This window comes from Osmerus eperlanus, chromosome 16 (genome assembly GCF_963692335.1).
Source record: "Osmerus eperlanus chromosome 16, fOsmEpe2.1, whole genome shotgun sequence".
Taxonomy (NCBI): domain Eukaryota; kingdom Metazoa; phylum Chordata; class Actinopteri; order Osmeriformes; family Osmeridae; genus Osmerus; species Osmerus eperlanus.
Genome location: NC_085033.1, coordinates 8934897 through 8945688, shown reverse-complemented (window position 1 = coordinate 8945688; position 10792 = coordinate 8934897). Strand labels below are relative to the sequence as shown.

Here is a 10792-nt window from a genome sequence, read left to right as displayed (position 1 = left end):
AAAGAATGTGAATGTGTATGCATGTATGTATGCATCTGTATCTATGTGAATGCATGGGTTTATGTGAACAGTAGGTAGGTAGATTTACGGTGTATGTAAAGATGTATGTATAAGAGAAGCATAAAATTGTTTCGTATTTAACTAAAGGATAAAGATAGAGAAAGGGGGTAGGACTTGAAAAGTTTGTTATGAACTTCTTCCTACTCCTTTTTGAACATGGGAATTTCTCATTTGAATTACTTACAATAATTTGGGAAGATTATGTTGAGAAGTACATGACCTTATTAAGCTGTCATTTTAATTTTAAATATGTATGCATGTCTGTATATATATATATATTTTTTATTTTATATTGTTTTTACTTTTAATAAACTACTACTACTACTACTAAATAGACATTGCAACGTCACATCTACCTTGTATTTTATTTATTCACATTTCTAGTCTTTGGGATTTAATTCAGTTCCTGATGAGCTTGCCCTCATTAACTGGAATAGTTTTAGCAAGACATTGAACACTTTTAGATGTTCTATTTAAGTTATAAATCTCTTCTGTGGAGATGGTCCACAAAGAAAATCATCAGGGCAATAAACCAAGTTTGACTGACCTGTTGACATGTGACTGATGTAATGATTTCTGTATAGCTGGTCCTTGTAAAGTAGTTAGCTGCAAAGGTAGCGGTATGCTATAGAAGTTGAGATGTTAGCTGCAAAGGTAGCGGTATGCTATAGAAGTTGAGATGTTAGCTGCAAAGGTAGCGGTATGCTATAGAAGTTGAGATGTGCTTAACTGAATGCCAAGAAAGTTGTCCTGCTGAAGACCAATCATCCTCTCGACATTTAGGACAGAATTCCTCAGCCTACAGTACAGTACTACAGTACACCACGGTACAACCTTTATCATTTATACATAAGACGAACGTTACAAACTTCCTCTGTGAAACATTAAACTTTCCATGTTAATTATAGAAGTGGTAAATATTTTACCAGGATATGTGATCTGAAAAGAGCTTTGATCCCTTGTTCTCTTCACCGTTACATAAATGACAATAACCTATTGATTTAATTTGTCATTTCTTTTTGAAGAGGGCAATTGCAATAGTAGTAATATATTAATTACATGGAAAAAACAACCAAAAAGAGACTCTACAATAGCTGAGGGAAATAATTGACTAATTTAGTGAATTCCATCATGTGACTTTATTTATCTGCTTAAAATTATTTTGATATAATCATAGTGTAGACCATTTTCAATTTCCATACATTTAATCATTCCAAAAGGGATCTCATTTGAATGACATCAAGTTCTGAAATACAATGCAAGATTTCAGCACAACATTGTTCAAATAATATAATGAACACATTTGACTTTCACTTATACTTTGTGAAGATACATGTAGCAATGTCAAATATGTATAATAGTTGATTAACAATTGTTATATCTAAATGAAAAGGAGCAACATGAAATTAGTCAAATGGCAAAATAGATAAGCATCATTCACAGACTTAAGAACGAAACAGGTTTTCAGATTGGCTACAAAATAGTTATAGAAGTTTGAACGTTGTCATTGGCCCTCCCCTTCTGTAAAGCATTAATGGAGCTAACATTCTCACACTCATAACCGACCACTGTGTCCAGTATGCCGCTTGTCGTGTCACTTGTTGAAAACTAAGAACAGAAAAGTTGTCACTGTTTCATCTGGAAAACAATAATTTGACAGGTTTAGGGTGAAACCATTGCATACAGCATGACATCAAACACACAACACGTGATTACAAGCTCTCTAGTAAACTAAAACAAGCAAGATATTAGATCAATAAGGTGCCAATTTGACATATCGTTTGTGCATGATTACCAACACAATGCTGTATTAGTGACTTTCTAACATACAAAGGCCAACAGTGGAAAACTCAATATAAAAACGAACAACTCACAGAAGTTCATTTATTTAGGTATTTTACTGGATGAGTTACTGATCAAGTACTTCAGTTGTCTGCCATGATCATTATGTACAACTACATTTCTTTTCTTTCCAATATCAGAAATGTATTCAGACACAGTCCATGCCTCCAACTCCCTCTCGAGGTGGATGAGTGATGGTGCACGTTGCATCAGTTGCTGTATCACATCTTGATATACAATATCGTTAAATACACCACGTATAACAGTACCTGAACTACTACCCATCACACAGCCCTGGCACACCATACAAAAACAAACGTACTGCTAAAATGGGAGTGACAACAGTGACTTCTAGGTGAGTGGAAATGGAGGACTGACTATAGAGTACCAATGAATAATCCTAAAATGAAAACTGAAAAGTATATCGAAAACAGCAATAGAGGCAATGGTCAAAAGACAATAAAAATAATTGTTGCATAGTCCAAGAAAAGAAACAAAGGTCTCAATCCAAACTGTAATAACCATATCCATGAACACCATAACCCGTCTGAAAGACAGGCAGACTGTTACTGCACTCTGAGAAGAGTGATTACTGCTGTTAAGACAATCCCATATAGTGTATATTCTGTTATGAATTCATCAAACTCTTCAGTGCACAAGTGACCAAACCAGCAAGCAACTGAAGAACTGGGGTTCCCAATTTTATTAGATTAAAGTCTGGAAGTTATTTAACCAATACTTGAATGGTAGGTCGTCAAATAGATTTCCAAATAAACTATACACAAGCGGTCTCTTAAAAACAATGGGCTATGTTGTCTGATTCCTAAATGTTAACCACAGAAATGACTATTTCCATCATATCATGCTAGCTAAATCCAAGTCTCTGTTTACGTTGAATAAATTCCAATACTAGTATCAAGATGCTAAATAGCCGTGGCACAACACTTACGTTGTGTGTTCAGTGGCACATTTGATAAAAAGGCCTTTATTGTAATGACTTCCAGTACTGGCAGGAGTTTGCATGGATTGCGCTAATGTATGAAAACAGAAAGAAAGCCCAAGTAGTTGATTGCATCCTCCCATTAACATGCCCGCTGTAAGCTCTTCAAGACTCATGTTTTGTACTGGGCCCTTTCTGAAACAGGTCCACCTGCAGCCAGCAGTCCTGTGGGATGATGACTTAGCTCTTCTCTTTGGCAGTAGTGGTTTCTTGGAATTGAGTACTATGCATCTGTGCAATACCATCTCTTGTTGTCCTTTGTTGTCCGTTGTCTGTGAGTTAACTTATGCTGAGCTGAGCAAATCCCATAAGCTTTACATCGTCAGGAATTTCAGACTCATCCAGGCCGGAAGCCTTGAAAGAACAGCAGGGAATAAGGTCGAAAGAGTTAGAGGATTGAGCTCGGAAATGAACACATGTATGTTTGCATCGTTTGATTTTTAATTTTTAAAGGATGCCAGAGAATGGAACATATGAGAATGTCAGAACTTACAAGTTTAAATGTGACATTTTTATTGTTTTGGGGATCATCAACAATTTTCTGCAGATTGGCAGCCACTGCAAACAAGACAGAACACTGATGCGAAAACCTTCAACTACTGTAAGCGTAATCTGTATATCAGCACAAGCAGTATTAAAACAGACAATGTGAGTTTTAAACTTTTTGAAATGTTTGTGTAATTGCTTTCTACTTACCAACAACTAGGTCTTTCCCATCAACCAGCCCTGCAGAAACCAACTCCTGAGAGACCCCATCAGCTGAGTCTAGGGGGTGGGAGAGAGACAACCACATATACTGCTTAGAAATAACACCACATCGAACAGGTAGTTAACTATCTGACAGTATGCTACTGATCAGAACAGAAGAGTCCGTGTTGACAAGATAAATAAACCCACCTCTGCCTGGCATGAACTCAAACCGAATGTCATTCAGTTCTTTCTTTAAATTCCTGTGGGAGAAAAGTTACATGTTGAGGGCATGACAAAATCACCACCCACCAGACTACACAGGTATGATAGACTTCAACTAAGGACCGTGCAGAGCTGGAAGATACAAACCTCAACCTCAGTACCAGGCTGATAGGAACTTTGAGCGCATTAGGAGCAGCTGGGTCCTATAGTAGCACAAATGGAAAGATTATTACAATGCAATTACAATCAATAGGGTGTCCAATAGTAGGAGTGTGTGTGTATTTGTGTGTGTGTGTACCTGTGCAGAGGGGACTTGTGAAAGGCTTGCTGTCTGGGTGGTTTCTGCTGGGGCCTGGCTGGTGTCTGAGAGGTCCTTGACTGGACCTGAGGGCTGCAGGAGACCAGAGCTCCCATCTGCAGGGGGGAAGATCTGAGAGGCGCAGTGAACACATCAATGGAGCAAGACAAACCTTCCCCATCCAATATTCTCAGGAAAAACACCCAATTTGAATTTCTTCACTCGAATACAACTGCATGCACAATTCAAGGTGAAGACATCCATGTATTTGTATTAGATCAATCAACATATCAGATCATGCCCACTTAATCAACAGTTACTATGATTCTTTGGACTCACCTCTAAATTTTGAGATCCATCCTTCACTCTGGGTGACTGTAGAATGGGCACGATACAGAGATTGTAAGGATCAAGAAGAACATGCACTGCAAGTAACCCCATTTAAATTAAACATCTCTCGTTCAAACGGTGTTTCCAAAAGACAACAATTAAACATCCTGACAGAAACAAGGGAAGGGCAAGGAGGAAAGGAGGGTAATTACACACATGCATAAATATACCACAGGAGCCACAAACGAGAGAACACATGTTAACCATCACCGGCAGAAGGACCCAGGGCCTCACCCTTAATGCCGCCACAGCAGCCTTCCCTTCTTCACTCTCTTCATCCAGCTCGTCGTCGCTCCACTCCCACTCTCCGTCCTCGGTCTTGTGGAGCCGGCCACTTGAGCCAGGGACCCTACGCACCTACAGACATGACCCCATTGGTTTATACACACACACACACACACTATATGAATACAAATATACTGAACGACTAATCGAAAAGTATGATTTCATGGTGTATTTTAATCAGCCATTGGTAAAAAGTAATGAAACTGAGTAAACTGTAAACTGAGTATCCTAATAGGTTCTTGAACCTTTTTCGATCGGTCGGTTATCGTTGGCCCCTTCTGAAGCAGCTTCTCCTCCAAGTACTCATTACTCTGCACGGGACAGAGAGAAAACGTTATGAAAGCCGAAAGGAGACAAAATGTTTGACGTCATCAAGGGTCCTCGGTGTTACCAACATTACCTTTGCTTTAGTGAAAAACTTGTGCTTCAGAAGTTCAGCAGCTGTTGGCCTGAAGGACAGCATGAGACACACAGCACTGTTTAGCCCTTATGCCCCGGAGCACATGCTCAAGAGGTTCAGTTTACCAGGTAAACATGAACATATGAGCGCTGACCAAGGTTAGTGGGTGGTGTGTGTGGATGGTCACCTTTTCTCCGGGTCCTTCTGTAAACACAGAGAGATCATCTTTCTGAAGGACTTGCCGTACTTCTTCACCATCTCCTTGTCTGTGATGCCCGTCTCCAGAGAGGGGGGGTCATTCTGCAGGGTCAGCATCAACACCTGAACACAGTCACATGGGTGTAAGATCACAAGAACACCAACACTTACATTTATGTTTCCATAGGAACAAAACTTTATTGAATTATTCAATCAAAACAATTCCAAATTGTCCAAAGTGGGTATGTGTCAATTTTATTTCCACCTAATATTCAAGTTACAATGGTTACCTTCATGGGTGGGTATTTATGATAAGGCGCGGCTCCTGTGGCCAGTTCGATGGCGGTTATCCCGAAGCTCCAGATATCTGCTTTGTAGTCATAACCCCTGACCTGTGGATAGTGTATATTCGTCATGTGAGGAAAACAAATCACTGAAGTGAAAACAGACAGATCAGAGAGGATTCTGGGGAGGCACCAACCTGCTCCATCACCTCCGGGGCCATCCAGCAAGGAGTTCCAACAAACGTCTTCCGCACCTTGTTCCTGGTCATGTCACCTCCGGCTGCTAGAAAGGCACTCACACCAAAATCTGCAGAGGCGGAGGAAAAAGGGGATGGAGACCGAAAACAAACAACATTAACCTGAAGCGCGTCAGTAGATGTTGCAAATGATATTAGAAGAGAATCAATGGAAATGTTGTGGAGAGTAAAGAGACAGGGGATTGGTTGTGACCATACCTGCAATTTGCACCGACCCATCGTCTCCAAGCAGAATGTTTCCTGCCTTCAGATCCCTGAGCACAGATCAAATATATAGATGAAAAAAAAAAATGTAAGCCTGACAATCAAATCACACAACAAATGAAGGGTGCACCGACAATATCACACAAAGCTTAGACAAATAAAGAATGCACAAACAATATCACACAAACCTTCAACAAACAAACTAAACAAGCGAACAAAAGTTCCTTTCCCCCAACTGGTCCAACTTGTATACAAATGAATAGCTCCTTTCGGACCATGGATCTAGCCTGTTAAATCTAACCCTCTCGGGGACTGGATCTCCTCCTAAACCTCCTCTTGTTTGCATACACTGACGAACCACGGCTGAAGTGGGAGTGTGGATTATCTCTCCAGCAGAGCTCCGCCACAAGCATGAGCTGATCTCTGAACGCCCTTCACTCTGCTCACATGGACGTAATCAAGTTAACCAGGCATCTGATCTCAATCTGCAGCAACTCTGACCTGCTTTGATGTACTGTACCACTGAGCGACTAGGACACTCCACTTTAAGTCCATTCCAAAAGGATCATCAAGACTACAGTACAAGCCCCTTTATATAGCACACTTAACACATGTTCACCCATATCTAACAGGTACAACCATGTTTGAATTGTGGTCGTAGTTAAAAAAACGCTACAGGAATAGTGTATTATATCATAAACACAATAAGTCATACTGGTAACACCACAGCACTGCCAGAAAAACCTGTTTTACTCCTGTAGTGTATTCCTGAGGAGGATATGTTATGTAAAACCAGCCTCTTCAATAATGCACCACCAAGTATGAAATATTAAAGATACAAGGACAACGTTCAAGCCAGGAGTTCAAACTGGAGCAATGTTAAAACTGTAGTAAAGTTAACCATGAATGGCAACTTGATTGAGTTAAATGAAAGGGAATCTTTCTTTTACTTTAACTGTCTTGTGTACTCAAGTAAGCAGGCAACCACAACGCCTCATCTGAGAGAATATGGACAGAAAGTACGGACTGGGATAATCCATCTGAATTTGAAATGCCATTTCAAAATGCAATCTGATTAAAAAGCCAAGTTGATGCTAGCCCTACCGGTACAAAACACTTAACAATAATATGAACTGTAGTGGATTCCTTAATATATTGTTTTGCCTATTTTCAACAACAAAATTTTTTTTTAACCCCCCAATTATTTTACCCCCCCAAAAATATATATAAAGAGTTAAGAGTCTTACATATAATATGACAACCCAACTTGTGCTCCCTTTCTCCCCAGCCCCACCTGTGAATCTGTCCGTTCTTGTGAAGGTACTCCAGGCCCTCCAGTACCTCTCTCAGAATGGTGGCAATGCTGGACTCATCTAGCACCCCATTCTTGTGTTCCCCACGGGAGATGATATGCTTGATGATGTCCAACACCGAGCCTGAGTCGGAACAAAGAGGGACCAAATTCATGGGAAGCTTTTAATCATGTATTGTGTGTGTGCTTGTGGAAGAAAAGCAAACAATAATTTAAAAAAAGCGAGTAATAGGCAATGTAAGGAGTTGTTAGCTGGAGAAGGTAACAGACTAGGAAAATATGCATTCTCTCTTTCCTGGGCAATGCATGCCATGGAGAGGCAGTCTTCAAGCCAAGATGAGAGAAAATTCAGCAAATTCTTCATCACTGCTACCAGCATTCTAGCATATGGCCTAGGACAAGCTAGGTACACCAGACTGGTCACTAGGCTCAAATTTCATTTGACTCTTATGCGCCTCTCTTGTATGGTAATCACATGACGACTGGATCAGCCTCAAACCAAATCTGAACCACCTATCTTAATTTACCACATCTGCTAGCTACATGCAGTGTTTCCCCTAGGATTCTTTTCAGGGGGCGGCGGCCCAGAATGTTGCCTCCAATTCATTTTCATTGGAGGTCACGTGACAGGCCTCGCAAGGCAGTGTGAGATACCTGGCAGCACGAGCAGGCTGCTGAGCAACAGACTATTCTCTGCGTTTATTAGGGCGTTTGTAGACGAGCAATGCCAGTACGTTGCCAGTCAAAACGACACTAGCTTGCATTGCAACGTTGCACAAACGTTTTGTCGCAACTTTGGAGGCGACAAGCAAGAAACGAAAGTGTGTGGAAAACAGCTTTATCTGGCGCCTCAGATAATATATATATATGTATAGCTGTATATATATTTTGTCATATTTTTAGGGGGGCAGGAGGTCGTTTTGGGGGGGGCGGGCTGACCCTCCAAACAATCGTAGGGGAAATCGTAAGAGCGTCTGCTAAATGACTACATGTAAACACAGAGTAAGGCCAAATATATATATATATATATACACACATCTTTGTGGATGGTATGTATATGTAGTTTGTTCCACTAGATTCTCCATCCACAAAGGCAAGCTTTGGACTTGGAGCAGACATAACCTAGGTATCAGTACTTACCACCACTTAGCAGCTTCATGACCAACCATAGCTCATCCTTCACTACAAAGGAGGTGTAGTAGGAAACAATGTTCGGGTGATGGCACTGACTCATAGCTTGAATCTCTTTCTGCAGGGAGTAAAAGAGTTGGGATCACAGAAAAGGCTAATAAGAGGAAGAATGCATAGCATGGAATAATGAAAGTCTTGACAAATTCACAACAAATAATGGTCAGTCCCATGGCCTTTTAACCACACATTTAAACAATCTTCCTAGTCATCCTGTTTGGGCTGAGCTAACTTAATTCAGCTCTGCCCTTGTGCTGAAGGGTGAGAAGGAGAGACCTGGGTTATGTCACCACTATTCCAGAACCAAAAGAGCATTAATTGAAGCAACAATGCTGGGTGCATCCAGGGCCAGTTACATAAGGGCTGAACAGCACTATGGTGTTAGTGTCCAGCTGTTGGACTGACCAAGTCTGATTAAACTGATAGATCTTCTACTGCAGTCTCACCTATGCTGTCCTTTACAGTTAGGCTAGACGAGACATGGTTTGTACTGGTAGACAAGTTGCTGAAATCTAAAAGGAGTCTGGACTTGTGTGCCCCCTTCAATGTTGATTAGATTTCTGCAGTATTTTACCAGGAGCTCATCCATGCTGGTCTGACATTTCTCCAGGTTGATGCGCTTGATGGCCACTCTCTCCTTTCTTGGCTCACAGTAGGCTGCCTGCACCACAGCTGTGGCACCACTCCCTAGGATCACAAAGGGAGGAGGGAAGGTGTTAGGGGTAGGAACTCACGCAGAACAATAACTTTTAACACAGCCCAAGTGACTCTTAACTCATAAAGGTCCGTGTACTTTTAAAACGATGGTTATTACTTTTGCTGTCATTCCTCATGAGGGACACGTTAATTAGCTAACGTTAGCTGTATAGCACAGATCTTGGTTCCCAAATGCAATAATGTCCAAACACATATTGTGACCTTTTGATAATCACTTAAAACAAGCTAATCCGGACTGAAAGCATGCATGACTCACTAAGCCATATCATGCCTCCAGCAAAAGAGCACCACCCATTTCGGCACTTCACCCTTCAGCCTGCGTGCTCTGTTAGCTCGTGTAGATGGTTATTGCTAGCTACTGGTAGCTAGCTAGTCAGCAAATTGTTAGTGTTTTTCTAAACATCGAAAGGAAGCAAACGCGCAAATTAATTTACATTACTGCCATCCATAGACCATTAAAGACGAGTCTATGAAAATAGTGATGCCCGTTCCATGTTACTTTATACAATGTCAGCGAGATAGTTACTAATGGCCTGCTGAAGCTGCTACAAATTAGCTAACTAGCTAGCTAGCCAGCTGGCAATTGGGTTGAGACAGAGAGAAGCATAGGAAGAGATTCAGATGGTTAGCTAGCTAGCTCTAGCTAGCTACTGTACGGTGTACTCACCTATCACCTCATTGAGAACATAGTCATCCTTATTGATGGACCATGGTTGAGTACTTTGGTCCTCTGCCATTGCTTCGTTGTAGATTTACACTGTAAGCAGTGTTATCTTAAACAATGTTGGTTGTTTTTCTTGACAAATTGCGTTATAATCTCTCCATTCGGGTTCGCGGTCGTTAGCTTGCTAGCTAGCTAGTTCGCTTTGACAGTTCCTGCTGCTTCTGTCAACACTTGACGGGCGCCTCGCGCATATGCGTATGTAACAGCAGTAGGACTTCAACTTTCGCCATCTTGTGTGTGGCAGTCAGTGCACTTGAAGCCTTGTGTTAAGAATGGAAGACACACAAAATCAAGTGTCTTGCATGTACGATGCCATTTGAATGTGCCTAGTTTGATCTTTCAGAGGTGCCAAAATGCCTGAAAGTCCTCTTTGTGAATGAGACGTCCAGACCTGTTGCTTAGATATTGGACAAAAGCTGTTTTTAATTTGATTAAAGTTGAATTCCAGGCTTAAACTTCGATATTTATTAACTTCAAAATCCATTCTTGTGATGTTCTTGAATTTATTTTAAAGGACTTGTTTCAATATGGAAATAACTGTCCCATTTTCTTGTCTTTGTAAAGACATGTCAAAAAATGTCTGTAGGGAATAGTTGTTTTGGAATCAAACTAATGTTCAATGATCCAATATGTGTTTCTTCTAGCATGTATTTTCAGCGCCAGTCATGTTATTAACTACTGAATAATTTGAGTCATCTCTTCTTTTTCTTTGAAAAGGTCT

At 40.8% G+C, this 10792-nt stretch overlaps 1 protein-coding gene across 1 annotated transcript; it reads right to left on the bottom strand.

The window, feature by feature from the left end:
• Positions 1-2582: 2582 nt before the first annotated feature.
• LOC134036492 (serine/threonine-protein kinase OSR1-like) lies at positions 2583-10263 on the bottom strand. The gene is made up of 18 exons (XM_062481476.1): positions 10015-10263; positions 9205-9317; positions 8583-8691; positions 7425-7566; positions 6125-6180; positions 5867-5976; positions 5676-5777; positions 5375-5508; positions 5188-5236; positions 5033-5098; positions 4737-4859; positions 4452-4487; positions 4113-4244; positions 3962-4017; positions 3800-3852; positions 3599-3667; positions 3396-3460; positions 2583-3256 (listed from the first exon to the last, which is right to left on the bottom strand). Exons 1-18 carry the CDS (start codon positions 10082-10084, stop codon positions 3182-3184), a joined length of 1560 nt encoding a protein of 519 aa, XP_062337460.1. The 5' UTR covers positions 10085-10263; the 3' UTR covers positions 2583-3181.
• Positions 10264-10792: the final 529 nt, after the last annotated feature.

Coding starts and splice junctions, on each gene's coding strand:
- LOC134036492 (XM_062481476.1), bottom strand. CDS start 10,084: ATGGCAGAGGACCAAAGTACTCAACCATGGTCCATCAATAAGGATGAC. Junction 7,567..8,582: donor CATGAAGCTGCTAAGTGGTG/GTAAGTACTGAT, acceptor GTTCCGACTCAG/GCTCGGTGTTGGACATCATC. Junction 4,245..4,451: donor ATGGATCTCAAAATTTAGAG/GTGAGTCCAAAG, acceptor TGCGCCTCTCAG/ATCTTCCCCCCTGCAGATGG.